Source organism: Aulostomus chinensis, chromosome 18, assembly GCF_037954235.1.
Source record: "Aulostomus chinensis isolate RoL2024-O1b breed Wild chromosome 18, RoL_Achi_v1.0, whole genome shotgun sequence".
Lineage (NCBI taxonomy): Eukaryota > Metazoa > Chordata > Actinopteri > Syngnathiformes > Aulostomidae > Aulostomus > Aulostomus chinensis.
The window spans coordinates 17,768,730-17,796,088 of NC_141337.1; the positions used below are offsets into that span (position 1 = coordinate 17,768,730).

The following is a 27,359-nucleotide window of genomic DNA, read 5'->3' on the forward strand; positions in this document are numbered from 1 at the left end:
GCTACAGTTTGACTTGGATGCTGTGGATAGCTGACTGTAGCTGATGTGGGGACCAGAACAACACGCCCCCAGTCCAGGATAGCAGGCAGGTCAGGACCAAGCCACCAGGGCACCCAGAAACCCCCTGAACACAGGGAGCCCCAGGCCACGTGCATGTTGTGCGTGTGAGTGTAGATGTGATGAGGTGGATAACTAGAATGTAGTTAAAATTGGGGGGTCCAGCCCCTCAAGGCCTAGTGACACATGAGATGTGATGTGATGGGACAGAGAGGCGATGAGAGGGGCTGAGGCATAGGCTGGACACGCAGGGGGCCAGCTTCCAGACTGGCGCCGCTGGCCACCCCCGTCACCACCGCAACCAGCCGACGAGCCTCCCTGGTCCAGGGGTCAAAACGGAGCACCAAAGGGCACTGTCTGGAGATCTGGGCAAAGGGTCCACCACCCCACCGTGCGAGGGCAGGGAGGGCCCAGGCCCACTGTGCACAGCGGGACCCCCAGCCGGCAGCCCATGGTCAGGGCACCCAGTCTGATCAGCATCAAGGAGGTCAGCCCCCAACCCTCCTATGTCCCCCCGCAACCTCCCATTGTCCGGGAGTGCCGGCAGCCCAAGACGCCACGCCAGGGCTCAGCCCAAGGACACGGCTGAGGTAAATGCACCCCTCCCAAATGTGGGCAAGACCCCCCGGGACTGCGGGCAGGGTCCCAGGCCAGCAAGTCCCAAGTACCAAACCATTCACCTCCCCCTCCCTCTCCACCCCCCTACCTCCCTCCCTCCCGACCCCCCTCCCAGCGTCCGGGGGCAAACATGCCCCAGCCGCCACAGCAGGCCCCGCCAGTGCCTGGGGACCAGGCCAGCGACGCACCCCCCCACCGCAGGACCCTGCCTGGAGACCAGCACGGACCCCAGGCACCAGGGCCCAGGGCCTCAGACCCCCCATACCGCGGGGATCCAGCCTAAGGACACCCCAAACCCCAATCCTACAGGGTGCAACCATGATAGGGGAAGCCGCCCTCACACCCCCCACACCATCCCGCACAGGCGAGACCCAAAGCAGCCCCGGCAGGCAATAACCCTGGGCCCATCGGCTCAGCGAGCCACTGGACACCCAAGGAAGCCATAGCCACCTGCCCCGGGGCCAGGGCCACGAAGCCCAGCTCCCCCCATCGAAACTATGTGATGGATTTAATTATCAGGGACCAGATTCGTTCAAAGACCTGACCTTGACTTGTTTAAATAAAAAAAAAAAATCATCCTCAACTGTTTTATCAAAAAGGTCTGACATCCGTAGGATTATGATATGAAAAAAAATCACATGGCAATGTAATGTATTTTCCCACTATACCGTGGTTCCCTTTTGTTTACTGACAGCATCATGTCGCCATCTACCGTCTCATTGGAGCTACAGTTGGTTCTTGTGGGATGACTAAAAAGTAGCCGCAACACCGGAAATCATATAAGTATTCCTTCAAAATATAATATAAATATGTAATATAATACCAAAATACCAGACATATAAAAATGTATTAAAGTTAACTTGAATAATTCAATTTACAAGTTGATCAATTGTGAATTTTATGAAGCTAACATATCTATATTATCGTGAAAGTTGCTCGTATGTGTTTTACTTTGATAAGCAATAAGCGGAAGTGTATCTTGACAGAGGTGAGCGCGTCTGTCTGACCTGTCAGCCACGTCGCTTCCTTCGCTGCAACTTTCTGGAAGACATCCGCAAACATTGAGAGTTTGTGTGCGCGCTCTTGAGATATTTTATTTACTTTTTAATCAAAGACAACGATACACGATAAGCTGCCTGAGGGAGGTGGAGTAAATTGGATAGGTTGTGTTACTGAAGCGTCATATAAAAAACATGAACGTATTTCGTCTGGCGGGTGACGTGTCACATCTGGTGGCTATCATCATCCTGTTGCTCAAGATATGGTGGTCCAAATCGTGTGCAGGTACAGTACTCGCCGAGCGCTTGCTGCAAAATGTTAGCATTGTACAGCCTTGCTACATGAATGCGCATGTCAGTGTTCAGCATTGTGCTTTCCAGAGGCTGTTTGGGTCGAACAGGAGCGGAAGCTACGTGGCAGTGTTATTAAAGCTGTCTTTTCCAGCTGTTCTTACACTGCAGCTTACCTCATTTAAGCATAACGAAACCTCCAGCATGTCTCTCTTCAAGGTTGCAATTGCAGCTAAATCTTAAAATTTTGCGAAACTTACTTATAGAGTGGATTTATCTCCCAACAAATCCAGTTGGCCTTGATTCAGCTGTCCTCGCGAGTCCGCATGTGAATTGCTCTCATTGCAATGTATAAATTCGAATTGTATGTTCTCTGCAGGCATCTCTGGAAAGTCTCAGGTGCTGTTTGCACTGGTTTTCACCACCAGATACCTTGACTTATTCACCATCTTCATCTCTCCTTACAACACAGTCATGAAGGTAATTGTCTCAACTGCTCACACACACATACACACACACACACACACACACACACACACACACACACATATTTTAAACTGTACAATGCAGCATTGCAAAACAGCTGACTGATTGCATGTCTCCCAAACAGTGTTTCTTTCATGGGTACGGGTGGTTTACTGTGACTATTCTGCTCTACCCTCAGGTGGTGTTCCTGGCTCTGTCCTATGCTACTGTGTATCTAGTCTACATCCGCTTCAGGAACACGTACGACTCAGAGAATGACACGTTCCGGGTGGAGTTCCTGTTGGTGCCAGTTATTGGTCTGTCCTTTCTGGAGCATTACGCATTTACTCCTGTGGAGGTAAATAAGCACTCTTGATATAATATGCTGGACTGCAGGATGGGACCCCTCAGACCTACATCTGATGTAGAGAGAAACTTAACTACAGTACAGTCAAAAATCAATGTTACAATGGCAAAATATCAAGGCTTCAAAACAGGAGTTCACAAATTCAAATTGCTTGCTACAACCACTCATTTACACCGGTGACGATGAAGTGTAGAAAATTGCAGCAGTACTTGAATGACAAGATTACTGCATGCTCAGTTTACAAAAGTTTGCTTTTTTATGTTGCAACTCTTCTGAAAAGAGCTCATTTGTCCCCCCCCCCCCCCCCTGCATTCCACCCAGATCCTGTGGACCTTCTCCATCTTCCTGGAGGCTGTCGCCATAATGCCGCAGCTCTTCATGATCACTAAGACCGGTGAGGCGGAGTCCATCACCACCCACTACCTGTTCTTCCTCGGCCTGTACCGGGCCCTCTACATAGCCAACTGGGTGTGGCGCTACCACACAGAGGGCTTCTTCGACCAGATTGCCGTGGTGTCTGGTGTAGTGCAGACCATCTTCTACTGTGATTTCTTCTATCTTTATGCCACGAGGGGTGAGTTCTGACTGTTTTACTGGTAATATCAATATTTAATGTATGGAAAGACTGGAGGGCTGAATTAGCCTGGTCTACTTAGTTTAAGTAGGTACATCAGGTTTTGTTGTTGTTGTTGTTTTTAGTTTAATGTAAGTGGGGGTAAACAGGAATTTGACTTTTCATGAGTTATTGATCAATTACATCATCTTTGGAATATTAAGGACAATTTAGCCTAAATAGTCGTTTCTAGCCGAAACATCAAAAAGGGTATTTGATCATTATGTAGAAGAGGAAAAAGGTACATTTGAACAATAAAGTGGTGTCAGACTTCGACTTGCTTTATTGTCATTCAACAAACACGTCATCGGTGCACATTTCACACGAGACGTCGTTGCGATCGGCTCATAGGGTCGACACCTAAATAAATCTTTGAAAAAAAAATACCCACTATTCAATATTCACAGACTATAAAATGCTGGAATGATGTAAGTCGCTAAAAATGCAAGCGAATAAGAATTTATTTAAAAAAAAAAAGAGATAGTAGCAAAGGTAGGGTAGCAGCATGGAAAAGTCTGGTTTGAATCCCATGGAGGGCAGGTGGGCGTGTGTGTGTGTGTCGGGGGGGGGGGGGGGGGGGGGCCTTGAGGGTTTCTTGTCTATATGTGTTCAGTAGCCTTTTGGCCAGGGGGGAGGAAACTGTCTCTGAATCTGGATGTCCTGCTATGAACGCTGCAGTACCTCCTGCCTGAGGTCAGCATTGCAAACATGCCAAGATTGGAGTGGGTGGGGTCAGAGCAGATATTTGGTGTGTGTGTAGGGGGGTGTGTGTGTGTTTGTTCCCGTCATAAAATATTGCCTCACTGCAAAGTTTACTTGTCTGACAACTGAGGTTTTTTGGGGTTTTTTTGTTGTTTTTTTTTTGGTTAATTTAGAATTTAATTGTTTTCTGTTTCAAGTAGTAGACCGTTAAGAGTTTTTATTCCTGTTTTTCCAATTGATGAGAATATTCCTGTTGGGAGAAGTTCACCCGAGGAGAGTGATGGGTACTATTTGTCGTCCCGTCCCCTCAGTTGCTAAGTGTTCACTGCAGTGCGTCGGTGGATAGAGTCACTGCTGGATATTTTTTGTGTAATCAAACTGAACAGGTTAGCAATCGATTATTTGATTTGAAAGCAAACATTTTGACACTGCAATCAATAACATTTTAAGTAAAAGGCTCTTATTAAAAATGCATTCATGCACATTTTTTGTTTGCGAATCCTGAAGTTTTGTTTGCAAATCCTGAAGTTTTGTTTGCAAATCCTGACGTTTTGTTTGCAAATCCTGACGTTTTGTTTGCAAATCCTGACGTTTTGTTTGCAAATCCTGACGTTTTGTTTGCAAATCCTGACGTTTTGTTTGCAAATCCTGAAGTTTTGTTTGCAAATCCTGACGTTTTGTTTGCAAATCCTGACGTTTTGTTTGCAAATCTTGACGTTTTGTTTGCAAATCCTGAAGTCTGGTTTGCAAATACAAAACTTTTTCAGGGAAATCCTAACATTGTTTGCTGTCGATCTGTCGAATGCAAGATGATTTATCTTACATCTTTGGACACTTGTCCTGCTTTTGGCTAGTCTTTGGCTTGTTCTATCTTTTAGCTCAGTTCCCAACTACAAGACTCAATTCAACAGCCACGTACATTTTTTTTGTTTTTTATGAGCAATTGAACAGTTTTTGGGAAAGGTAATATTGAGAGTTTTGCTCTCAAATCAGTGTTTGGTTACAAACCTCTTCTGTTTGATTAAAGATACATAAGCAACTCCAGAAGTGGAGCAAAAAAACCAACAAAAAAAAACCGACTGCAGTGTAGCTAGTTGTTTGTCTGCAGAATTTATTTCATCACAGCACATCATCTGCAAACAGCTTCATGTCTTCTGCTTAAATGAATCACAACATCCTAATTGCTTCACAAAGTAAATACAATATCACGTGATGCTGGTGGAGAGACATTAACATGTTACAGGCCTACATGAACGTGAGGAAGAATTTTGTGGTTTCTAATCCGTTACACACCCGGTTTTGTCGTGTTCACAGTGCTGAGAGGAAAAGGAAAGATGACCCTGCCCATGCCAATCTAAAGCAGACGCCCTCATCATGCAGTGCCCACCTCCCCCGCGACTGTGCCTGCTGCGGCGCCGCGTCGGAACACAGATATGCCCTCCAACTGTACATGTCTTCAGCTTTGAGACTGATGGTCTGACATCACTCTGCAGACCAAAACAAGTGCACTACTTGAAATTGAACCTCTCTCTATTTGGTACTTTTTGATGAGTGTCGTGTGTTTACACACGTGTGCTTATTACTACATATATGTACTGTTGTGGTGAAAATACATGATTCTTTTTTTTTTAAATTTTCATCCATACGATGCAAATGTGTCTCTGATGTGAAATTTTGGCTACTAAGGAACAGTTTCTTTATTTTACTTGTATTGTTCGAGATAAATGCAGTTTCTGATATTTATTTTGTTTTAATAGAATTAGAATGTCAAATCCTCAAGTGTAAATGAGGTGGGCTGCAGGTTTTTTGCAGCACTCAGGTAGATTGTACAAAGTTTTAGCGTCCACACAGCCGGAGTTTTTCTGTGTGATACCTTTAAGGGAAGACACACATCATCGTTTCCTACAATTAATGCAGCGCACAATGATTTGCAAGTGATCACAAGTGATATACCATGTAAATTTGTAGTCTTTCAAGTTCCTTCCTCTAACTTTCTGGACAGTAAGACACTTCCCAGATAGCTTATCCTTTTGTAATGTCTATGGTTTTCTACTTCAGTGTCTTCATAGGAGAAGAAGGGCTACATTAATGAGGCCAAAGTTCAAACGAATCACTCTTGCAATGTAATGCACCCATTTTTAATCTTCTTTTAGTTATCTTGTATTTTTTTTTTCATTAAAGTGGTATCACACCACACAAACCTGAATACCTACAAATGTGTTGATATGTTCTTTGTTATGACACATAAACAATCAACATGCTCTGTGGATTCAGGGTGCACAAACGCAAAGTGATGTAAGAACATAGCTGAAAGGGAGATTTGGAGCATTTTTTGAGAGATGCATGATGGGAAGTGACTTGCCCGCTTAATTCAAAACTCCCTCAGCGCAGTATAGCCTTACGATGTTTGTAGAAAACCTTAGTCCCCTCTCTCACAGCCCCTCCCACGACCTTTGCGGCTGAGCTGATGGAGAGTGGTGAAGTCGCCAAAGCTGCCGCCTTCTTCACAACTTTCCCTTTCGCCACGTCTTTCCCCTTGAGCCCCGCCCCCTCTGCAGCCCCCCGTCCCAGCGCAGTCACCAGCTCACACCAGAACAGCCTCTCTGCCCTTTTTCTGGCTTCCTCTTCCTCTCTCCTGTGCTCCTCCTCTTCCTTCCTTCTCCTCTCACCTCCTTGTTCTTCTTTGTCTTCAGCCTTCACATGAAGCAATTTCTGTTCTCTTTCTCCCAGAATCCTCTCTTGCACCTCCCTGATGGCACTCTCGGCCTCCTTGAACAACTCATCACTATAGCAATTGCCTCCATTGTTGACCACCATCCTATCTATCTTTTCCAGAAGTTCCTTGACCTGTTGCGAACTCTCGGTTGAACCATCGTGTCCACTATTATCAAATACATGAAACCCACCATGGCAGCTGCTGACAAACTGCGACAGCTCGCCGCTCTCCCCCAGGAAGTCCTCCATGGGTTTGCCCTTCAGCTGGTCGCCCCAGGTGAACAGCACCATGGTAAACCTGGTTGCCCCAGATCCAAACATGGCTTTGATCCACTCCAAGGTATCCATCTCCTCTTGGGTGAACCTGCCAGGCTGAAGAGTGACTAAGAAGGTGTGGGGTCCTGGAGAGGACAGGGCAACACAGCGTCCCACCTCCAGCATGACTTCCTGAGGGGACAGGTGTGTGTGGAAGAACCCCGGGGTGTCAATCACGGCGATTCGTCTTCCATCTATGGACCCAATCTGTCTCTGGCACTGCATGGTGACAGAGCAGGGAGAGACATCCACACCGAAGGCCGGCCTGCCCAGGATGGTGTTGGCTGAGGAGCTTCTTCCTGTTCCTGTCCTTCCCAGCAGAACAATCCTGAGTTCATCCACTGGGGGGGAGGGGGAGGCCTCGCAGGCTGTGGCATAATTAGAGTTGTAGTGCATACCAGAATTAGATTTATTGCTAGGAAACTTTTTTCACAGTTCAAGGATTTTAACTGGTACAAACAAGCTTCACAGATGTTGAAGTATTAATGAAAACATGCACCTCAATTCTTAAAAGGAGCCGTGAAGATTAAAAAAAGAAATGAACAGGAATAAAAGTAGAATAAAAATCTGATATTATGCAGTGCAGGCAGAGGTGCAACCCAATGGGATTATTTAAAGCGACACGAATAAATGTAAAAATTGTTATAAAGGACACAAAAATGAATAGAGTATTAAGTATGTAAAAGTGATGACAAGCCACTCACGATAATAATATCCAAATAAAAGACGGTTTGTACGTGCAGCTTTTCCTAAATAGCCAAGATAAATGACATTTGAGTTGATTTGCGGTGAATTGTTTTGGATACCATTTAAATTACTGTCTTGTCTGCGTTGTGGCCTGCAATCGCCGACATCAGCGTCCCTGTGACCGGTTTTAAAATGCCGTTAGTCTACATACCTTGAGATGGCGCAGCATTTACACAAGACGACATCGTAACGGACCAACCAGGATGAGCTTGTTTCTGTGTGTTAGAACTTGTGCTGCGACTGAAATGTCCCCTCGCTCGTCATTTTCATTTTAGATGGCAGCAAGCATCAGATCAACTGCCTGGACCACAATTCCACCTGAATTATTTAAGTGTTGTAGTTCCCCTCTGACGCCGCTGGGAGGCGTTGAGAAAGAAAAAATCTAAATACACGTGAACACTCCCAACCACTGTGAAATTGATCCTATTTATTCTTTTGTATTTATAGCTTTATAATATTCCGCCTCTTTTATATGACTCTCGAATATGAGCACGTCCAGAAGTGCAATAAGTCAATGATTTACAACGAAGGGAACTTCGAAATTATTTATTTTAAAGAAACATCATTTTGAAGGTCAGATATTACTTCCCTTTTTTGGAGAGGTTATAGAAAGAAATAGAATATTAGGGCCTGAGCCTGAAGGTACTTCAGGCTCAGGCCCTAATAATCAATCAATATCAAACTGCCTGGTGGTGTGGCTTGTCAACAGTTGGGCGTCTCATAGGACACGAGCTTCCAGTCAGCTTCACATTGTTCAATTTGTGTAACAGAGAAGTAGCAAGATTGTCAGGATGAGCTGCTGCTGCACCAAAAAAAACAAAAAAACAAAAAAACTGATGTAAAAATGGATGAATAAAAAAGTGGCCCTTATCTGGACACTTTGAATGTTTTCTAAAACTTTTGCTGGTGTCATTCCATGAATTGTAAGAAGGTTTGCAAACCCCCCCCCCCCCCCCAAAAAAAAACCCAACAACCTTTGTTCCCAGATAGAATGACTGCAGTTTAGTTTATATCTCATGGACTGTAGTTATTCGCTGTGATCATAGGGGGGCAGAGAAACCCTGCTGTCTAATGCCCTCAAAGTCCACAAAGATCCAGGCATTTTTGATCGAAAAGTCGAACTGAAAAAAACATTTATCTTGATGATGTGTTGAAAACATCTTTAACTGCGTGTCAGTAAACCGAGAACTAAATTAGGAGCTTATTATAAAATGGATCATGCAAGAAGACAGGTCATGCAGTCGTTAGTGCTGGCTCATCTTGATTATTCTTCAGTTGTGCAGAGTACAGCTTCATGTCTGGCTCCACACCGTTCATCTAGGGCGGGCATCGGTGGCATGCATCTTTCTCTGTCACGACTAAAAGCTGAGGATTTTTTTTACGAAGCAACCTCCTTTTCTTTTTTCCATTGTATTGATACTATAGCTAAACTGAAACCTTACACTCAAAGACCTCTGATGTCAATGTCAGACGCAGTCACATCGTTTGACTGATCGTCACGTATTATTCCTGCGCCAGTGTGCGCCGCAGAAAACACTTTTGTTCAGGGCCACCACTCAATGGAACGGATTTGCCACGGTCCTTTAAGGAATCCGCCCGTAAAATGAGCTTTATAAAAGAACAAAAAAGTAAATAATTCAAAGATAGCTCGAAAACAAAACGGTTTTCTGTCAACCAAAGGTATTGATATCATGAGGTGGACCCCAGGAATGTTAAATGTCAGCCTAGTGGCAAATAATGGGGATCATTTTTTAAAAAGCAAAAACAAAAACAAATGAATGAATTGACCCAGCATAGTTGTTTCATGCGTTGTTTGATAGCAGACTGACCTGTTTCACGTGTTCAGCGACAGGTTCATCCGTCATTAGAAATACTGTGTGGTCTCTGACTGTCAAAAATATTTATTGTGTATCTACAGAGCTCTGGGAGGAGCTCTGGTGAACTCAGGTGAAAACGATCACTGGAGTTTATAACCAGTGTGCCTGGGCTTTAAAACACCATTTCCCCCTCACACAATTAGCAGAAGAAATTCAGTTAACCACCTCGGAGATGAAACACAAAACACAGAATGAAAGATCTTCATAAGCACTGTTTAATGGGATAATCACATCATTACATAAGGCCATTTGAACCCACTCAAGCTCATTACATACTGTAAAGACCTTTTCATTTATGACACTTGAATGTTATTTCATGAATATATTGCCATGAAGCTGCTTCGGCTAACCCACTCAAGTATTTAGTCAGTTCCTACAAAACCTTCCACCTCCATATTTAAATGAATATGGCAATAATGCAGTGTGAAATCCATAGTCTACAAAGACCTAGATAAAAGACAGCCATATTTTGCTTCAAGTCCAACCCCCCCCCCCCCCCACACACACACACACACACACAAAAACCTGATGTGTTCTTCCACAGCCCCTCCTTCAATCCTCCACCAAATTTCATGAAATCAAGCCAGTGGTTTTTGCATTATCCGGACAGACTAACGGCAGCGATAACACAACCCGTACATCTTGTGAAAATATCTGTGATTAACCACACTGAGCTTTAATTTTGCTCTGTTTGAACCAACTTTATCCTAACCTTGTATTACCACTGTGTCTGGAGAGTATCACTTGATTATGTGGCTCTATGGTAGAGAAACTGAAGCAGGAATTCAAGCTGCCACTCCTCACCCAAGGTCATGCCTCCCTGCAGCATTTAATTCAGTTGCTTCCTTCACCTGATTCCTGTCTTCATTGGCTTTCATATGAAATCAGCACAATTCTGCCAAAACGTTAATGAAGCCACTCCGTTTCCTTAGCTGAAGCGTCAGGCAAACAAATGAAAAGTGAGTCGTTTTGGAAAACAGGCTTTTGATGGAAATGATTATTTATGAAAGAAACTGAAGGGAGAATCATCTTCAGTTGTAGGCTGACATCCTGCAGTACTCAAATTCTGCAAAAACAAAAAACAAAACCCCAAAAAACTAGTTTGCAGACTTTTCTTGTTTAGACTGGTTCTCTCTTCTCATTAGGTTTTGGCTGAAGAAGAACTTGGACACCAGAAAAAGCTAAACTGGGAAAATTGAACGTCTGACAGCCGTTACTCCTTCATCAATAGGATTATGAGTTATAGCTTTTTTTGCTATTGAGCAGCAGAACAACCGCTATTATTAAATGCGATACAGCAAATATGCAGCCTAATAATGCTGAGAAATGCTTCAATTTCTCCTGGATTATGAGAATTTAATTGTTTATCAGCTTTAACCAGCAGCAATGCTGTTTTGTATTGTAATAACTGACGGATTTTCAAAACATATAAACAAATAGAATTCCCTCAGAGCGCTAATCTGCCACGGCAACCTCAGCCAAATTCAATGTAAAAAAAAATATATATTTTTTTGCTGTGTTTAATGGATACAGCCCCAAATTGAACAGCTTCTTCTTTGGCCCATGCTACAACCGCACTTTTTCAAGACTTTTTCAGTCTGATAGACTGGAAGCAATGCTTGATGATATTTGTTAATCCTTGCTACTTATATCCTTTTTGTACCTCCTGTAAATGTGACAGAACAAATTTGTACATAAAAAAAAAAAACCAACCTACATGATTGAGGTCCTTGGTGGAGCTCATTACAATAGCTACACACGCTCAAATGGAGCATCAGTGAGGAAAAATAACTGACCCAGATATGTTCAACAACAAAATTCATGTGTGATGTCTGGTTTTCATTCTCCACATCCATCGCGATGAAATTGCATCACGATGCCCCTTGTGAATGTGAGTGAAAATAACGGATCAGGACCTAACATGGTTGAACTGATTGCATAACTTTGTAACTCAACTGTGCTGGAGCATACAGACTCATGTGACAAAAGTTCAAAGTAGGATGACGCTGGAGTGTGTATCAGGATGAAATGTTGGAAGGTCTGTCCCATTCCACCTGGCTCCTATTTGGAAAGCACAATCCTTTGTTGGGAACCTGTTGAGGTTCTTGATCTTCAGGAGGAAAATCCCAGCTGGAAACACACACATCTCCACCTGTGGCTTGTGAGGCAGACATGTTCTCAAAGTGTGTGTCTGTCTCACTGCTGTTATGATGCAGGTTGGGCTGTGACACACATCTGGCTCCATTCGTCAAGTCTGTGTTCTCCAAGTCAAAGAAGGTGTTGGTTTCGCCGACCCCCAGCCCAAAACTCTCGAGCATATCCATTACCGATGGTGCCGATGGGCCACTGGGGGTCTCTTCTTCAATAAGACTCAGTGTGGGCAAAATGTCCACCAGCTCTGCCATCTCCATTGGCCGGATGACCTCGGTGATGCTGGGTGCGAAGGCCTGCTCCTCGCTGTAGGACTCCTGTGTATCCAGAACTGTATAACCCACCTCCAACTGTTCAACAGCACCGGGCTCCAATCCTGATTCAATTAAAGAACTGGCACAGCCTAACTCTGACTGGCCGATGGTTGTCAGATCCAAAGTTGATTGGGCAGCGATGTCTACAGGGTACCCTCCCTTCGCGACGCCTTCCATTAACACAAGCGCTGCCTCGTCAGCAACGACCATGATGGGAGAAGGGACCTCAGCAGTGACAACATTTGGAGGAGTCACGCTGACTAGGCTCTCTGAAAGGGGGAAGGTAGCAAGTAAGTGACGTAGCGCAGAAATAATATCAGCATTCCAGCAAAAGTCAATTCTGTGTGGAAAACTTGTTTGTTTGATCCCAATCTGCTCTTAAGATGGTCAAGCAGGAACAACACAGTTATCATGGTTGTGTCTTTGCTCAACACTGGGTTTTTCAATTGTTTGATTACATATTAACTAACATCTGCTATCATCCTGGTAGTTATCATAAATTCATTCATTTACTTATTGTTGTTTGCTTGCTTGTTTATTTGTTTGTTTATAAAAAAAATTCTAAATTCTAGTAAAGTATTCATTTAGAAATTGTTTTGTTTTGTTTTATTTTGGTTTTTTGTTCCCCTGAATGTTCTACCGAAAGGTGTGTTCAGTGATAACCCTCTTCAAATGTTACAGCATTATGCCCTCTCAATCAAGTTGACAGATTTTCGTGACATTTTGAGCATTTATTCGATCACGAAAGTGGAGATAAAAAGGAAAAAAGGATGGAGCGTTAAGCTGCTGTTATTTTACAGCAGGATATCGTGCTTTTAAAACATTATGCAAAACATTTGTGGCAATGTTTTAATAAAAATTTAAATTTGTACTAGGAGATGATAACACAAGATTCCTTTGACTCCTTGACACTTTAAACTGGGTGACTGGAGCCACAACACACGTACGGTAACATCGTGGTGACATTCCCCATTTAAAAAAAAAAAAAAAAAAAGAGTCAAAATGTATTCATTGCAAAGTTCTGAGTATGTTTTCGATACGTTATTCAACACGACATCTTCATCGATATAACACCCCCGCAGCATCCCTTTATCTTAAGATTTAATTTTTAGATCAAAACATTACATCATTAGAGTTGGGTACTTATTACAGAAAATTAGCTAACATTCAGGGAAATTCCAACGTCATAATATGGCAAATGTCATATTCTAATATTTAACATTAATTTGGATACAAGTGTTATCGTTTGCTATGAGCGTTTTAAGGGTGTTAATCAATTCAAATATTTGCCATTTCAGGTTATATGTTTGCAGACAAAATATTTTACCCGCAAAATTATGAGGATAATTTGGGGCGATACTGAGGTAACAGATTATAGAAGTTTGTATAGAAAACAATCAACAATGTCCAAGCAAAATCCTTAGAACATTGCAGAGAAAATGTCTTCAGAAACATATGAACCTGCTGGAAATATGACACAATATCTTTAAAATTTTCTTTCTACTTCAAATCATAACTTTTCTCAAATTGGAATTCTATTTATGTCTCATATCATTTCATATTTAAACTATATTCCTGGAGGTCTACATGACATTTTCATACATCATTGAGAACCAAAACTATTATGTTGGCTTGGTAATTATTTCGTCAGATTTCATTCTGAAAGCGCTAGCAGTCGTATATTTTACCTGTAAGTACCCTCTGAGACTGGATCCGATGGGGCCATGTTAGTCTGGCAGTCAATCTCTCTTCCTCTTCTTCACCATCGGGATGTGGTGGTGGATCTCCACCCATCACTAAGCCTAGAGGCACCGCTCCAACCCACTGTTTTGACCGAACACACTGCAGGCAGTCCATAATCCAGCGGGCGTCCCGCCACACCAGATCGAGGCGCTAAAGAAACAGGAAATCGGCAAAAGCTCACAGAATTAGAGTTTTTAATACCGAGCAACAGAGGAGCAGAAACAAAGCAATTATTAGAAAACTGTAATAAATATCCTCAAGCATGTCTTGTTGATTTCTCTCACTGAAGCCATATTAAACACAGAAGAGGAGAAGCGCAAGTATTTTTAACACTACAGACATTCTGACATGACAACTTTTTTTTTTTTTTAATCTCACATGTGAAAGGTCAGTCACATGGTTCAGACGCTCGCGAGCTTCCTGTACTTCCTTGGTGTCCAGCGCCTCTCGGAGAGCCTGCTGGGCCAGGTGAGTGTCCAGCTCCAGCCTCACCCAGGCCTGGCAGTATTGAGACAGGAAGTCCCGCTCATACGTCCAGAAGTGAACTGGTGGTGAGTCACAGTTGAGGAGAAAAGACGAATCACTGCATCAAAGTGACAAGAAAAAAGCCTCACAGCTCATTAGCACCCGTTATTATCTCTTTAGCGTGGGAATTTTCAAGAGGGGTCAGGATAAATGATTAGAATCAAAACAAATCCTGATATAAGATTTAAAAGGAGGATGAAAGAACTCATTAGATACAGAAAAAACAATACAAGCGACTCAACTTCAAAAAGCTTCATGCCTATTACATCTCCTTTCATGGATTAGAAATAATGTTTGTTGCTTTTGTTCTTTTGGATATGAAACACATTTAGACACCAGTACACCACAGAAAATGACTCCTTTGATCTTATGTGATCTTTTTTAATGTCGGAGAGCCTCAGGACACTGAGCTGTCCTAGATGTCGCGGTTCACAGTAGTCCCAGTTTGAGGGAGTTAATCAAAGCGTACATCGCATTTGTAATCAAAAAATACCAGAGCAATTATGAGACAGTAGAGTCAGTGGGTTCTTTTTTTCTTACCTAGTTCAAAGATCTGCAGGGGCATAGTGATGCCACGCTCCTTGGTCCCCAACAGGGGCCAGTAGCTGGAGCTGAAGTCCTCACTGGGAGGCAACAGCAGCACCATGGACACTTTGTCTCCAAACTGCAGCAGCTCACGAGTGTACACACCATACTGATACGCCTGTCACAGAAAGAATAACAGAAATACATCCTAATGTTTAAATAGTCTGTAACAAATACAGACCATAATGTACAGTATTGCATATTTATTCCCAAAGTTAAAGAAAGTCAAGGGAATGAACTGATAACAGTCCGGAAATAATCCATCTATCCATCCATTGTCTTCCGCTTATTCCTAAAAAGGGTCGCAGGGGGGGCTGGAGCCTATCCCAACATCTACGGGCGAGAGGCGGGGTTCACCCTGGACAGGTCACCAGTCCATCACAGGGCCAACACATAGAGACAGACAACCATTCACACTCACAGTCACACCTACAGTCAATTTAGAGTATCAATCAGCCTCGTCCTCTCTTGATGTCTTTGGACTGTGGGAGGAAGCTGGAGTACCAGAGAGAACCCACACAGGAACAGGGAGAACATGGAGACTCCACACAGGAAGATCCTGTGCTCGAGCTGGGACTCGAACCTGGAACCTTCTTGCTGTGAGGCGACAGTGCTGACCACTGCACCACCGTGCCGCCTCTGGAAATAATATTTTCCTGATATAGCCCTTTTATTCAGGCCCCTTTAAAAAAAAACAAAAAACTAAAACCACTAATGTATGTAATTATCTAGTTCAAACTTTGTAAAGGAACCATGAATTTTTTTCTAAAAAGCTGAAATGAGTAAAAGCCAGATAAAGAGCAGTAGAACATCGTGGAAGCCAAGAAAAGCTGTACTTGCAGTGAATTATTTAATGCAGTGTCAAGCTTTGTTATATCATGACTAAGAAATAATTTCCTATATGCTGTAACCTCACAAAAGGATAACGCATAAATAATTTATTGCAAGTATGGCCTTTCTCTGCTTCCCTGGGGTATTATCCATCTTCAACCAATATTAGAATGAACTGATAATTGAAAAAAAAATTACCAACTGTATAAAGTCTCACATTGGTAGCCCTCCATTCCCCTTATTTCTCATATTATTATTCCATTTAGCCCAAATATGTATAGCTGCATATTAAGACATTGCTAAGATAACATACTGATAAATCAAGTTAACTGTGAAGTATGTTGCAGGCCATGATGTAAATTTTTGTGTGAACCACAAACAAATCCGCCCTAATTATAAAGAAAAATATTTGTACGAGTTAAATAAACATACGCATTTATCCAGTGAAACCAAACAGTGTATAATATCATGGATTGGACAGAATGCTGTGTTTTCAAGGGTCCTACCCTGTAGAGGGGGATGTTGAGCTTCGTCAGGAGATGTGTGACTGCTGCTCTCAGAGACCTGATGAACTCTACCAGGCTACTATTTTCCATCACGCTCTCCTCGTCGCTCATCAGGTTCTGGACGCTTCCATTGGCTGTGGCGTAAACGTGACTCTGAAGCCAGGCCCACTCCTCTCTGTTGCACAATGAAGAAAACACGTGCATTTGAGACCTTTTATTGTACAAAGCATTAAAAGATCATAGTTGTAGCTTTGAATGTTGACTACACATTGTATATACTTAAGTAAAGTTTAGTGCTAAAAGCTCATCTTATGTAACATGTTTTTCTTGCAGGGTAATGCATTTGCAAGCAGGGGCCACTGCCTTGCCGGTGCAGGCATGTGGGAGGCACCACTACAATCCTGTAATTTAACAGCTTGTTGAATCCGTGTGTAAAATGTCGCATTTCTGGAACACCTGAAATTAGCATGTGTTATTACATTTTTTTTCGTTATATAATTCAGCTGCAATAAATAAGAATGCATTATTTGTTGATGACAAGCAAAATCATGAAGAACTTTTTTAACCATGTTATGTTTTTTTTAATCCGAGTTACCTGGATACATGAGCGTTGTGTCTGACCCGTGTGTGACAGAGTAGATTAGGCAGCCTCTGAGGCACCAGGACCCGGATCTGTTCCACTGAGCTGCACAGTTTCAGGATGCCCACGTACAAACCTGACTGAGTCCACTGAATACTGTGCCGATGGAAGGACAGCTTCTCCTGGAGAAGGGAGAGAATAAGTTATTAAGATGTCCTGTTTAGGTGCCTTTCTCATTTTGTTTCTAATTTGGTTCGCCTACGTCTGTTCACTGAATAAATGACTGGCTCAAAAATCAAGTCAGGAAAGTCAATACACTCCATCACTACACCCTCAGGTTTCAACACATTCTGTTGCAAATAGCCACTGCTTGGCATGCCTGTGAAGGTATTTTTGTCTCTTGTTTCCAAAGGCAGCTTCACCTTGAGCTGCTCATAGAGCATGTCCATGGCAGTGGGCTCAGGCAGGAGAGGAGTTCTGCTTCGGTTCTTTTCCATGCGAACCAGGGGCATCCAATGAAGTGGAGGGTCAGGAGGGCTGAGAGCAGAGAAGAGCAGTTACAGCAACAGTGCGGAACAAAGCCAACAAGTTACATTAATTCATATGACATAACATGCTTTGATCTCCATCTATCCATCCATCCATTTTCTGTTAAGGGTCGCGGGGGGGCTGGAGCCTATCCCAGCAGCTACAGGCGAGAGGCGGGGTTCACCCTGGACGGCTCACCAGTCCATCACAGGGCCAACACATAGAGACAGACAACCATTCACACTCACATTCATACCTACGGTCAATTTAGAGTATCAATCAGCCTCGTCCCCAATTGCATGTCTTTGCACGGTGAGAAGAAGCTGGAGTACCAGAGAGAACCCACGCAGGAACAGGGAGAACATGGAGACTCCACACAGAAAGATTCCGTGCCTGTGCCCGAGCCAGAGCTCAAACCCTGAACCTTCTTGCTGTGAGGTAACAGTGCTGACCACTGCACCACCGAGCCGCCTGCTTTGATCTCCTGAACCAACTAATTTTGTATGTTTTCTAAGATGAATTTGATACCTGATAAGATTATTATGTACTTTTGGATTCTGATTTGGGTGTATTTTAGCAGACTAGTAGACTGAAGCAACTATGAGACTAAGTCAAACAAAAGCTTATATCTCCATGGATGTGTCTCAGTCTTTGTGTGGGGCAAAACATAAAGAAATAAAAGTCTTCCCCACCTGGGAGGGTTTGGGAACTCCTTCAGTGTCACAAGCAATATGTTGCCCTGCCGGTCTTTCAGGGGTTCATAGTACACCTGGCCCAGGTCCACTGTTCCCAGAGAAGACTAATAGAGAAGAGAGGTGGGGAGATAAAATGGCAACTTGAAGATGAGTCAAAACAGGGCTATTAATGCTATAAAAAAACAGCGGGTACAGGTAACAAGCCTGAAATAGAGATGTGAGGCGGCTTTAAGTAGAGAGTAGGAGGATGACGAGAGTAAAAATGCAATTAAAATAGTAATTAACCCCTTTGATGCTTCTTATCATGCAACATAAGCTGCTTAACTTCCTACCTGCAGCTTGGAAACCGCTCTTAAGATGTCATGCCTGTTCTGAAGGAGGGAGGAGGGGGACGAATGAGCAGAGGAAAGGGCTTGCTGGAGCCATGGCACTTGCTGCCATGCATAGGACAACTACAAGAAAATAAAGGATGTTCAGTCACCTGGAAACATCAGGCTTCATTCAAAAACAAATGTATTTGTAGTACAAATCAGATTTGTATGCATGCATCTGACAGTCCACCTTGGCAAACCACAGGAAGTTTTGGGTGAAGGAGGTCGAGCAGCACTGGATCTCCACTAAAGGGAGTTGATCCTCAGCTGTCACCAGGATGCTCTCCTTATGGTAGAATACTGCTGCCAAGTACACACCCCTGATCATACAGAAAGACAAAATAAAGACAAAATCAACAAGAGAAACTACTTTGCCTCTGTATGACAGACATCATCCCCTGACTCAAAAATGATAGAAGAAAACAATTGAAAGCAGGAAGCGCAGGCCCACAATTGTTCTCAGGCCCTAATTAAAGCTGCGGGCAACGATGAGTGGGCTCTCACACTACAGAGCATTTCACAATATGTGGCTTATCTGTAGCATGACAGGAAGTTGAAAACCTGACAACATTTGGATTTTGCATGTAGCAGCACAAAATATTACTTCATGCATATGTTAGATGGTGCTGGAGAACACAAATGCACTATTTAGCACATTGATTAACATCACATGAAGACAACAGTGTCATTTTGATAAATATCTTACTATGTTTGTTTCATGTCTTATAGCAAAATATTGAAATTGGCGGCCTTGCTATGGTAACACCGCTGTGGAAACTGGTGGTGCTCTGACTAATCTGCCCCAAAATTGAAACGGTTGTTCCTTGGCCCATACTGCACCCTTCCACCATGTTTGATGAGAATCAGTCACATAGACTTTGGAGAAATAGGACTTCCTTGGCAGAGGCAATGAAACTTGTGCTCCAAGGTCAAACAGAATCAGCATAGCTTGAAAGTTTGCTCTTTATCGGGAATTACTGTTAGTTTGACTGATCAGTGGGTTTTCTTACTGTCTCATCAGATGAACACTTAAGACGTATCACAAAAAATGGTGGGCGGCACGGTGGTGCAGTGGTTTGCACCGTCGCCTCACAGCAAGAAGGTTCTGGGCTCTAGCACACTCCGTGAGGCGTTTGCATGTTCTCCCTGCGCCAACATAGGTCCACATTTGTGTTTCAGAGTGTAATATTTGACTCCCATGAAACTGGACATTCAAGTTCGCAAGGGTAGTATGAGGACTCTCAGATTGGGGCCCATATCCAAGAACACTTGAGCCCGGTTTGTTTGTTTAGAGTGAACAGTGTGTGCTTTATCCGGGGAGAGGGGGGCAACTGAATGGTTCATGTGTAAACTTGGGTCAGGTTTGAATACTGTAGTCGCTGGCTATCACATTACCTTTCATCGAAAACTCAAAATTTGTGCGTATTTTGTATTTCACGCAGAGGAGGTGACATGACCGATGGCGCACGTCTGTTTGCAGGAAAGCTCATAAACTAATGGATGTACTTTGATGATCAAAACTGACGAAAAGATGGACAAAATTATGAGGAACAAATGATTAATTTTTGGAAGCGATCTGGATCAAAATGTAGATCCTAAATCTGGAAGACTATTCTTTGTATTGTGTGGTGTATTTCTGGACGTGTCAAAGAAAAACTTTGATCCAGTTCCTTGAGTCGATATGAAATGGTTGAAAGAAAAACATTTCAACTGCTGTCCCATTTGTCTGTTGTAATCTACTGTAGCAAGAGTGGCCTGTTCAATACTGGTGGTGGTGGGAGGCAGGCTTTAATCGGTTACTTGCCATAGCTGATTGATTTCCCTCTGCATCATCGTGTTCTTAAGTACTCGTCACTCGTCTTGACACCTTTATTATGGCTATTGCTCCCGTTCAATAATAGCAAAACACAAGAGTTTGGACTCGTGATTTGTATGGCTGTAACCACATCACATTTAATCCATCACGCCTCATCATACCCTCAAGACATAGTGGGACAGGTGATAAAGACGGAGCCCTACCTCTGTAGGAGACGAACAAACTTGGTAGCAGACTGGAACAACTGTTTGATGCCTCGAGACATAGCCAGGCGCTTGCTGGGACCCTGGGGTTTAGGGATCTCTGTGGAGCAAGGAAGAGGAGGAGGATCAGACAGGAGGATATCCACTTCTTCACTGAGTAGGCATTCAATGTGCGTACACAGGATACTTCATGTGGTGACAGTGGTGAAATATATATTAAGTGGTATGCCATTTAAGTGTTACCTATGCAGTATCCTCTGTACTGTGGTTCTCTGGCATCCTCTAGCAGTTTCCTCACTAGGCCATCGTGGTTTCTGATCTGCGACTTTACACCAATGCACTCTCGCCAACCTCCAAAGGAGCAAAAGAAGTTATGTAAATAGAAAAAAACATCCAACACATCAAGATCACCTTTGAGTCCCGAGGGCTGCATTTTCATATAGTGGTGATTAGGAGTGATTTTATGAGAGACTCTGAAAGCAGCTTTCGTTGAATCTGTATTTCAGGTTAAATTGTGTTGTCTGATACTCCAACATGATGACATCAGTACATAACATCATATATTCTTATTTCACAAACATTTATTTACATCATTGCACTGAATAAAGTGAAAAGTTACAACAAGTATTGCAGCAAGATGATGGCAAGACAGATTATGAGCTATGTTAAACCTCGCAGCATCGCTGCGATGATTTGGATGACATCAAGCTCAGTGAACAGATTCTTTCTCGCTGAGCTTGATGTCATCCAAATCATTTTACTGCGTGGGTAAAAACAGGAAAAAGAATGGAACCACATCAAAAAAGTTCACGTTCATTCAAGTGTTGCAGTTCTGCGTACTTACTGGAGGGAGCAGCACTGACTGGAGCAGAGCACTGAGGTGGACCCCATCCTTTCACATTGTACGCGCTCACTCTAACGAAGTAATGTGTTCCCTGTAGTTGAAGAGGAACCAAATGATCGTCATGCATTAACCTCATGAATTCCATGACAAAGAAGTCACATCTAGCTGTTAAACTTCCACTGGTTAAGTGTGACAGTTAAGCGAGGTGAGTGTTCTGTGAGCGGAAGTGATTCAGCACAATAAATGATGGAGGGGGAATAATACAGTCTGTGTTTGGGTCATAAGCGGTTGTGTGAAGGATGACATACAGCATGTACATGCGTGTGCGTATAGGGATGGGTACTTTCTCATGTGCATGTACTGGATGACTTACTCCAGTGAGTCCTCTTATACTATAGGAGGGGTTCTTGGTCTCTGTAACTTGGGCCGAGCCAAGGGTGCGTTTGAAGTTGGCCGAGGTGCTCCATTCCACTGTGAACACAAGAATTGTACTGAGAGATGATTCTCTGGATTTACTCAAACCATCATAGGTGAAAATGAAGGATTACATGTTTATTATAATGTGCCTGGGCTAAGTCTCCTCTTGGCAGTGAAATATGATATTTGTGCAGCCATAAATATGAATAGCAAGAAGTTAAAAGCCAAATTAGAGAACATTTATACATGTAAGATTAAATGATGGGTGAAACTTTGATGTTATTGGACCACTGCACATATTCACTTGAGTCACTTCTGTGGTATTAACATAAACTTCAATCAAATTCCTTCAGGCCACTGACCCGAAAATCAAAGGACACCCCCCCCCCCCCCCCCACTTGCACATGCTGCCCCCATTTAACTTGTCTTGAGTTTGGTTTGTGTGGGCTTTATTAACTCCACCAAGTTGGCAATGCAATCATAAAGTGAGTGAGTGTGTGTAGTGTGTGTGTGTGTGTGTGTGTGTGCGTGCATGCCTCTGTTAAAAGGATATATCCAAAACTAATCGACCAATTTTGATGAAAGATAAAGAAAGATTATAAAAGAAATATCAGAAGGAAAAAGAAGCTGATCATGATAAAACTTTAGATCCTGGATCCTGAAAACTGTCCTGGGCCACTGGCAGGATACAGCTATTGCCAGTATATTTCTGGACATTTTAAAGTCCAATGTCCATCATATTCTTTTAGTCCGTGTGGAATGGTCGAAAGGAGAATTTTTCAGCTTCTTGAAAGTATCCTCTAGCAGATAGCCAGAGGAAAATCTATGAACAGTTTGAATAAACCTATGTTCATGTTCAGGATCCACATAGCCTCCTTACTAGAGTTCTCTGCATGCTTTCTATTTTACTATAATATACATAAACATGAATTAATATCACTATTCAATACCTACCTCTGTAGCAAGTTATGATCCCTATGTTGTTACTTTCTGGCTCTTTGATCACCACAAACAGCGAGGACATGCTGGTCACCAGTATGGACACATGACTGGGAGGACCTGGGAGCTCTAGATGAAACAGAAATCACAATCAAATCTTCAAAATGAACATTAGCCAAACATCATAATTATATCATGTATTACAGAGTTTAAAATTTCTTAAATCTGTACCATCCTCTATCCTCTTATATTTACAAACATAAAAACTTCATGTGTTAATAATATAACAGCAACCATGCAGAACCCACCGTCTTATCTAGATGTCTTTGTACCAAAGCTAAACAAACCCCCTTGCCTAACCAGGTTTGCTGGTAAAATGCTGAGGTTCTGTCTTATGTGATCCAAGTTTCCTCCAAATACTGACTCTCCCTTATTTCTGTTGCTGATCCTCCACGCCGACCTGAATATGAATTGTGAACTATCACAATATCATTATTGCAACAGCAACCTAAGCAATTGCCTAGGAAAAGATGAATTTATGATCAGGTTGAATGTGATCTGCTCTTTGATTCTTGCCAAAGGGATTTAATACTTTTCTAAACCAAAGCTGTGACCCAAAGCACATAAATTCAATGTACAAATGTATATATATTACAGTTTTATCATTTACTTGACTCCCTTACCTGGAAGGATTTGTAAAATGTATAAGCTTAATTTCACTGAGTGTTAAAATTCAGACAGTCTCAGCCATTAGATGTGAATGACCAAAGGAACATGCTGACATTTTGACACCAATAGTAGTGGATACGAGGTGTAGCATACTGTATCAAAAGTCATTAAATACAATCTTTGTCTGCACTGATAAAAGTAGGGTTAAAACATATTGCAATTTTAATATCAGACACATCGGATGAGGATCAATAAGGGTATGAGAGCTGAGTAGCTATCTTCTTGTCTGGCTCTAGAGAGGGATATTATCACAATTTCCACAATGTTAGTGTGTTCCATTATGCTAAAAGGTAATAAATGATGCAAGACAGGTTCTACCAATGCCTTAAGGGTATTTTTTTTTATGTGTATCTCAGTGCATGTATCCACCATCATCAAGGTTTGGAATTTGCTACAAGCAGCCACTGAGAGCATGTGGAGGTATTACATGCGTGGGGGAATTTGGAAAGGTCGATGACAGTGCTAGGATGGAAGGGACCTCCAGGAGACGAGCTGCTGTACAGTTCAGTAGAGCAACATAAATACAATACCAATATTCATGGCAATGTTTGAGCTGAAATGCACAAGCTTGTGAGCTAGTTTGATAAATGCTACAGGCTGATCTCAGACCACTGACCTGTTTTTTGGAAGTTCTCATTCATACGACTGTAAAGCTGCAGCCGGAGGCTCCAGAGGTGGATTTGTCTGTGGATGTCAGCTTGTACCTGTGGCCCTGCCCCTGCCTTCCTCAATAACTCTGTCTTCCTCTCCTCCACCCTTTTACTCGCCAGTGTCACCAGAGCTTCCAGCTTGATCGCCCATTCAGTGGGTCGGCACACTGACAGGAAATGGTTGAGTTAGAGTATAGTCAGCTGGGTTTTAATCACTACCAAAATGATTATGCTTTGCAAAGCATTTTCTTTTTAACGTGCAGATAAAACACTCACAAATGGGGTTGTGTCTCGCTCCCGCCTTTGTCAACACATGAAGAAGAGGGGAATTGTGGGTAAGGGCAGCCACATCCAGAGGAACAAGGCCCTGTTCACTCACTCTGTTCACCCCCTTCTCCCTCTCTCTCTCACAGTCCTTCTCTTTCCTCTCTCCCCTCTCCCACAGGCTTCCTCCGCCTCCTCCCCCTCCTCCTCCACCACAGCTGCCATGGCCTCTGGACAGCAGGTTTTGCACAGCCAAGGTGTCTTCATTTTCCACCGCCTCCCACAGGGTCATGTACTAACGGGGAGCAGGAGGAGAGGTTGCATGGCCGAGGGGTGGTGTGCAGTTAGGATGGGTCAGGGAAAAGCACAAGAGGGATTTATTTTATTAGGTAGAGGGAAGGGACAAATAAAGAGGCAGAGGATGAGACAGCAACACAGGACACATAAATCAACCCATAAATCACAGCAGCAGCCTCGCCTCGGATAATGAATTCAACATGACACAGAGTCGGCATGTAATGTGAGAAAGATCTCATTATCTCAGCTATAAAGAAACCCAGCCAGAGGCCAGGTAAACAATCCAGACCCACCCTCAAAATAACTTCTAAATATCTTACAGCATCTGCAGACTTGCCAATGTGTTTGGGCACATCTGTTTCCGCTGTGAGGGACGACTCTCCACCCCTCAGTCTGACGGACAGGTTTCTGTAGATACGTTTGGGCGAGACAGGGCCGAGAGAGCGCCGGCGCTGGGGTGGGTTCCTCATGGATACAGACATGACAGGAAAGAAGGGAGGGGAGGCTCAGTGGGACAGAGGAGGGAGGATGTTACAGGAGGTGTGACAGATTGGTTGGCTCATGGGCAGAGTGATTAGGGCCCCTTAGAGCAATCGCCCAGAGAGAAGAAAGGGTGAGGCATTTGAGACACAGAAATGAGAACTAGGGGAGAATGAAGAGAGTGCAAGGAAAGGTGAAAGTCATCAGATCAGTGTGGAAAGAGTTTAGAAATATAAAGAAGGGGAGAAAGAGAATATAGAGTCAGGCTCACACAGATTCTTCAATGGTAAATGCAATTTTCTAGCAACTCCAAGGGTGAGTGGTGCTTTTGTGTGGGTGGATAAATTGATAAATGTTCAATGCCTGTGCACAGTAGAAGAAAAATTCCTAAAAGCACTTCTCTTTGTTCCTCTTACTATTTTCGTCTCTGTTCTTTCTCTGTATGACGGCAGTTTTATTTCCTCTGAGTGGAATCTAAGAAGACAAACAACCATCAGTCTAATTAACTTAAGAAATCAATCTCATGTCAAAGAGAAGCCTCAACTCTCTTCTGATCCCAGCTGATTAGGGCAAGGCAAGGCAAGGCAATTTTATTTGTAGAGCCCGTTTTCACAAACAGTTTGTCTCAAAGGGCTTCACATGGCATCATAACAACATCCTCTGCCCTCAGATTACACGTCATCAAGTAGAGTAATGATAACTCTTTCAGTTCCACTACCTTTCATCATCACAGCCAGGTACTTCCATGCTTGAAAGATGCAGTTTTCAACACTTGGAATAACTGGCTGTTGGACTTTTTTTTTGTCCTTTCTTCTCTTTTCTTTTTTCTTCTCTCAGCAGAACAGTTAAGAGTCATTTTCGTGTCGCTTTTCATGCTTTGGAAAGTCCTGGTTTATGACTAGTCCTCTGTCCTTGTGTGAAACGGAATACTCCCTCACTGGATGCTATCTGAGGACAGAATACGAAGGCTACAGCGGCGCTACATCGCTCGTTAACTCCTGCATCTGTCTGCATGTGAAGCTGTGTGGGTATAGGGGTAATACCAGCCCTGTTTGTTTATCATGTCTTACATCAGTTGTGGAAAGTGCTGATGAGACACCCGAGTGAGGGGATTAGCTTGCCTTTTTTGGGGGCATCACAAATACAAGAGAAGACAAAACACCAGGACGCAGAAAAGAAGAAGAGCTATTATGGCTGTTATATGAGTAGTGTGAAGACGCATAGAGGTCTGGTGTGGACTCATGGGTAGACGTACACTCATTGTGGTTTTGTTGCGCGTCAGTTTGTGCTGTATCTAAGGCTGCGGTGACGATTTTAACAGTCACCCACTTGCTGTGTATTCTGCATTTGCTTTCAACTAGGCTATGTTGGTTTGCTGGGGTTCAAAGTTTCAGTCTAACTAACATGACAAAGGAAGAAACTAAGCTGTGTGTTGTTGTTTTTTGGTTTTTTGGAGTAAATAAACCATGAGAAGTCTTGCAGGAGTTGGTGACTCAAAGTTCTTACAGTTCTTCATTTATAAAAGCACATTTTGCACATACAGCAGACGTTGCAAAGCCCTGTCAGAAAGTAAAATGTAATGTCAAACTAACAGTAAATGTGCAGATGCTTTTAATAAACCTTTAACAAACAACATCAGTGAGAGGGAGGCCAAATTTATAAACTATAGACAGACTTGAAGTTGAACAATCGTATCTAAAAAAAATGGGTTTGCAAGATTAAATTTACATTTTCATTTCGAAAGTTTAAATCTCTTTTCACTCCACATACATGTTAATATATTTGATTAAAAGGACAGATAACACGCCGGCTACATCCGAAATTAAACCAACAGCATGAAGTGAAGTACGCAAGACGGACTGAAGTGACAGACCTCGGAGCGACCAGTGCTTACTGAGTACTACAATACTTTTAGTAAAGTTTCTTTCATCCATACCTGAGTTTACTTTCACTATAATCCGTCTCAGTTCCAGAGCTGAACCTGGGCGCCAATGTGGTGCATTTTTTTCCCCCCCTCAGAAATGAAAGTCTGTCGGTCAGATGTAATCCATCGACAAGACTGGAGGAGTTTTCATCTTTCAGGGAGACGACGCACCTGAAAGTTACACGCGAGCGAGAGTTGACGG

The 27,359-nt window shown here is 43.0% G+C and overlaps 3 protein-coding genes across 3 annotated transcripts; 1 reads left to right on the forward strand and 2 right to left on the reverse strand.

The window, feature by feature from the left end:
• The first annotated feature begins 1,658 nt into the window (after positions 1 to 1,658).
• kdelr3 (KDEL endoplasmic reticulum protein retention receptor 3) lies at positions 1,659 to 6,359 on the forward strand. Its single transcript, XM_086185292.1, has 5 exons — positions 1,659 to 1,959; positions 2,344 to 2,444; positions 2,629 to 2,787; positions 3,118 to 3,370; positions 5,426 to 6,359. Exons 1-5 carry the CDS (start codon positions 1,869 to 1,871, stop codon positions 5,467 to 5,469), a joined length of 648 nt encoding a protein of 215 aa, XP_086041418.1. The 5' UTR covers positions 1,659 to 1,868; the 3' UTR covers positions 5,470 to 6,359.
• LOC147245509 (GTPase IMAP family member 9) lies at positions 5,179 to 8,222 on the reverse strand. Its single transcript, XM_086185291.1, has 2 exons — positions 8,040 to 8,222; positions 5,179 to 7,509 (listed from the first exon to the last, which is right to left on the reverse strand). The coding sequence occupies exons 1-2, from the start codon at positions 8,071 to 8,073 to the stop codon at positions 6,494 to 6,496; spliced, it is 1,050 nt and encodes a 349-aa protein (XP_086041417.1). The 5' UTR covers positions 8,074 to 8,222; the 3' UTR covers positions 5,179 to 6,493.
• A 2,044-nt stretch (positions 8,223 to 10,266) lies between these two features.
• Positions 10,267 to 27,359, reverse strand: LOC147245510 (ankyrin repeat and fibronectin type-III domain-containing protein 1). The gene is made up of 19 exons (XM_086184485.1): positions 27,170 to 27,359; positions 25,074 to 25,395; positions 24,469 to 24,751; positions 24,159 to 24,359; positions 22,829 to 22,942; positions 21,831 to 21,928; positions 21,458 to 21,548; positions 20,857 to 20,964; positions 20,614 to 20,713; positions 18,785 to 18,914; positions 18,556 to 18,675; positions 18,221 to 18,327; positions 17,423 to 17,537; positions 17,016 to 17,182; positions 16,421 to 16,595; positions 15,039 to 15,201; positions 14,352 to 14,518; positions 13,919 to 14,123; positions 10,267 to 12,499 (listed from the first exon to the last, which is right to left on the reverse strand). The coding sequence occupies exons 2-19, from the start codon at positions 25,233 to 25,235 to the stop codon at positions 11,784 to 11,786; spliced, it is 3,222 nt and encodes a 1,073-aa protein (XP_086040611.1). The 5' UTR covers positions 25,236 to 25,395; positions 27,170 to 27,359; the 3' UTR covers positions 10,267 to 11,783.